This window comes from Rhincodon typus, chromosome 28, assembly GCF_021869965.1.
Source record: "Rhincodon typus isolate 14 chromosome 28, sRhiTyp1.1, whole genome shotgun sequence".
Classification (NCBI taxonomy): Eukaryota; Metazoa; Chordata; class Chondrichthyes; order Orectolobiformes; family Rhincodontidae; genus Rhincodon; species Rhincodon typus.
This window is the reverse complement of record NC_063359.1, coordinates 35024348-35029019: the sequence shown is the minus strand read 5'-3', so window position 1 is coordinate 35029019 and position 4672 is coordinate 35024348. Positions and strand designations below refer to the sequence as shown.

Here is a 4672-nt window from a genome sequence, read left to right as displayed (position 1 = left end):
TCCACACCGATCCTCAGAGCATCCCACCTCAGACCCATCCCCTAATCTACACATCCCTGAACACTACAGGCAAATTAGCATGGCCAATCCACCTCGCCTGCACATCTTTGGACTGTGGGAGGAAACCAGAGCACCCAGAGGAAACCCAGGCAGATTCGGGGAAAACACAGACAGTCGCTCAAGGGCAGAATCGAACCCGGGCTGCTTACCACTGAGCCACTGAGCCACCGTGCCTCTCTCTCTCTCTGAGTTCTTCTGCGACTCATGTGAGAATCTTGACTCCAGTTCAGGAGGTCTTATAAGCAAAGTCCTCAAACCCCGTGAAAACACTGAAATATACTGCAGATGCTGGTGATCTGAAATATTTGGAAGAATAGTCAAATCAGACTCGCAACATCAACTCTGTTTCTCTCTCCCCAGATGCTGCCAGAGTTTCTCCAGCAATTTCCATTTTTATTCGATGATAACACAGTCTGGCCACTGATACAGCACCAGGTTTACTTTTGTGGACTTTTATTTCCACAATCAAACAGTATGAAAAGAAGCCATTCAGCCCACTGTGTTTGTACTAGCTCAGTACTAGCTCTGGGCAATGCAATGAGTCCTACTCCCCCATGCATTCCCCAGCAATTCACTTTCCTTTTCAAGTAGCCATCCAATTCCTTGTAAGAGTCGCCAATGAATCAGCTTCCACTGCTCCTTGCTGCAATGCTTCCAAATCAGAATAATTTGCTGCATTTAAAAAAAAAATCACCCCCAGCTCCCAATCAGTCTTTTTGACAGTTATCTTAGTTATGGAATTTAAAATATTCAATCATCAGTGAAAGGAACCGACACTGCATCCTGTGCTTTAGTCGAAAACATTACAACCCACAGTATTTGACTGGAGATCGTATTATCAAACTTGTTTTAATTTATGATCCCTGTGTCAATTGCAAGATGAGGCTGCACTGACTTCAGCAATCTGCTGATTCTGAAAACTGTGACGTGGGATCACCGTGGGCCATATTGCATATACCATATAGGTGTAGCATTTTCCAGTGCAGAGTGAATGAAGTTTTTAAGCGAGTGCACTGGTCCCAATGTCCTTGGATGGCAGCTTCCAAACACAGGATTTCCATCAACTCGAAGGAACAGGGTAGGAAATGCGTGGGGGCACTTACCTGGGTGAATGTAGCTCCAGAAAAATCAAGAAGCGTGATACCATCCAGGACAAAGCAGTCCGTTTGATTGGCATGACATCCACAAGCATCCACTCCCCCTAACACTGACACTCAGTAGCAGCACTATGGACTCTCCACAAGATGCACTGCAGAAACTCAATGAGACTTCTTAGATAGTATCTTCCAGACCCAGCACCCAGAAGGAAAAGGGAATATCTTCACTGCAATTTCCCCTCCAAGTCAATCACCATCCTGAATCAATAATATTCCACTGTCTCTTCAGAATCATTAGGGTCAAAATCCTGGAACTCCTCTGAGTGCGTGTCCCTACACCATACCAACTGCAGCAGTTCAAGAAGGCAGCTCACCACAACCTTCTGAGGGGCAACTAGGGATGGACAATAAACACTGTCCCAGCTGCAAAGGCTGTATCCTATGGACATCTTTTCTTCTTAAGTGGGGTTAAGTTACTATTTGCAGCTGTCATCATGGCTCGGCAATTTTATTCAGTCCTTGGCTGAGTCGTCCAAACCAGCCCTCAGGCTCACTCCTGGAAATGTGCTGAATGAACTGATATCAAACGAGATTGTGGTAAGAGATTTATAATAGAGCTGGCTCCTCACGACCCCCTTCCTGTTGAAGGTATATCTGTTTCTGTGTATGTGTGTGTGTATGCATTTGTGTGTGTATATCTTTTTGTATGTGTGACTGTATCCATGTGACTAAATGTGCACATGTGTCTGTGTGTGTTTGTGTGTGTACTTATTTCTGTGTTTGAGCCCATGTGTACTTGTTTGTGTGTGCCTACGTGTGACACTGTGCATCCATGCATGGTTCTGACTGTCTGTGCTTGTGTGTGTTTCTGTGTGTGCTAATTTGCGTGTGTGTATTTTTCTGAGTGTTTCTGTGTGTGTTCCAATGTGTGTGTGTTTCTGTGACTGGAGTGTGAGGGCAGAGCTCCCAGCTCTGGGTTCCTTCTTCAAACTCATAGAGTAATACAGCAGGAAACAAACCCTTCACTCTAATTAGTCCATGCCGATCATGTTCCCAAACTGAACTAGTCCCATCTGCCTGATTTTGGCCCATATCCCTCCAAACATTTGTTATTCATGTACTTACCCAAATGTCTCTTAAACATTGTAACTGTACCCGCATCCACCACTTCCTCTGGAAGTTCATTCCAAACATGAACCACTCTCTGTGTAAAAAAAAGTGTCCCCCATGTCTTTTTTAAATCTTTCTCCTCTCACCTTAAAAATATGCCCCCTAGTTTTGAAATACCCCACTCTAGGGAAAAGACACCTGCCATTCACCTTGTCTATGCCTCTCATGCTTTTATAAACTTCTATAAGGTCACCCCTCAACCTCTTAAGTTTCAGTGAAAAAAGTCCCAATCTATCCAGCCTCTCCTTATAACTCAAACCCTCCATTCCCGGCTACGTCCTGGTAAATCGTTTCTGAACCTTCTCCAGCTTAATTATATCCTTCCTATAGCAGGGTGACCAGAACTGGACACAGTGCTCCAGAAGAGGCCTCACCAATGTCTTGTACAGCCTCAACATGATGTCCCAATTCCCATAATCAAAGGTCTGAGCAATGAAGGAAAGCATGTTAAATGCCTTCTTAACCACCCTGTCTACCTGGGATGCAAACTTCAAAGACCTTTAGTCACTGAGTCATATCTTATCTCTGTAACAAAAGGAGTTGTTTGTACTTGTCAAATCAGATAATGAAAACTGGAATCCTAATCAGGATAGGTACTTTGTTCTGAGAGCTGTAAGGGAATTTGGTAAATGCAGATTGGAGCAGAGAGGGTTGAAGTTGGATTGACCCTGCAGTGCTGGAAAATGATGGAGAAAGATTTGAGTTTAACCACTGCCCACAATTGCATTCAAATGCACTCAAAATTCCACTGATTGATTTGCAAGTCACATTATCCATGAAATATTATTTGTGTAATCTCAAACTTTATGAATGGCACTATCACAGAACGGAATCAGTGTCAGTGATATATTTAAAAACTGAAAGAACTGCGGATGCTGTAAATCAGGAACAAAAACAGAAGTTGCTGGAAAAGCTCAGCAGCTCTGGCAGCATCTGTGAAGGAAAAAACAGAGTTAACGTTTCGGGTCCGGTAACCCTTCCTCAGAACTGAACCCTTCCAGTTCTGAGAATGGGTCACCGGACCTGAAACGTTAACTCTGCTTTTTCCTTCACAGATTCTGCCAGACCTGCTGAGCTTTTCCAGCAACTTCTGTTTTTGTTTGTCAGTGATATATTTTCCTTTAAGAAGTATTCCCAATTTATTTTGGAATGCAGGGAAGAGGAGCAGGATTGGTCATTCGACATCCCCTCAAACCATTCATTCCGAACTTGACTGACTTTCTTCCTCAATGGCATTTTCCTGTACTGCCCTCAAAATCCTTGACATTATCAATATCCAGAAATCGATCAATCTCTGTCTTCAAAGTACTAAGTGACTGATGTACCAAAGGCCTCTGGGATAGAGAATCTCAAAGATCCACCACCCTCTAATTGAAGAAATTCCTCCTCATCTCAGATCTAAGTGGCTTGACCCTTATTGATAGAATCGTAGAATCCCTACAATGCAGAAGCAGGCCATTCAGTCTATTGAGTCTACCTTCCGCAGAGCATTGTGAGACTGTGACTACTAATTCCAGATCCCTCAGCCAGGAGGCAAACATCCTTCCTGTATTTACCTGGTTGTGCCCCATAAGAATGTTCTCCGTGTCAATAGGGTTACCTCTCATTCTTTTAAACTTCAAAGAATACAAGCCCAGTCTCCTCAATCTCTCCTTATGGATAATCTCACCATCCCAGGGATACGATTTATGAACCTGTATTGCACTCCATGAATGATAAGTACCCCCTCCTCAGATAAGGAGATCAAAACTGTACACAATACCCCTGGTGCACTCTCACCGAGGCTCAATCAACTGGACTCAAATATTTTTCAATGAAGGTCAACTTGAGAGCAGTAATCACATGCATTTCAACTATTCCTGCTGAAAATGGGTACATCAGCAAAATGAAGAATGTTTAATAAATTTCCAGTTCTTTTGCTGCCAATAAACCAACTTTAATGAAAATGGCATTTTATTACAAAAAAACTGTCATGAACTATTTTAATAGTTTTATTGTTGGACATTGGCCGATTTTGCAGTAGCAAATATTTTCGAATGTGGTAAATATCCTTTAACACAAAGTATAAACTGCACAAGAAAGTGTAATTCATAACGTTTTAAGGCTTGGAAGCTTTGTGATTAATTGGCTAATCTTATTTTTCAAGAGTTCACGCTTTAATCTACTGACACCATTTCAAGCAGTTTCAGCATTTTTTGGCACAGCAGTAGTATAGCATAAACAGCATTAGCATTGAATAAACTTTCTGAATTAGACTTTTATATGCCATTAATGGATTTTCCATCCTGTGCTCACCCACTTTTATAAATGTTTAAAGCTAAACAAGTAATTGTCTAAACATCCTG

At 42.3% G+C, this 4672-nt stretch overlaps 1 protein-coding gene across 1 annotated transcript in view; it reads right to left on the bottom strand.

Moving 5' to 3' along the window:
* Positions 1 to 286: 286 nt before the first annotated feature.
* The window catches only part of LOC109924870 (alpha-N-acetylgalactosaminide alpha-2,6-sialyltransferase 6), a 40082-nt gene continuing 35696 nt past the window's right edge, over positions 287 to 4672 (bottom strand). The window contains exon 7 of the mRNA XM_048613396.1: positions 287 to 356. Coding sequence (XP_048469353.1) covers positions 287 to 356 — 70 coding nt within the window. The remainder of the gene's footprint in view (positions 357 to 4672) is intronic.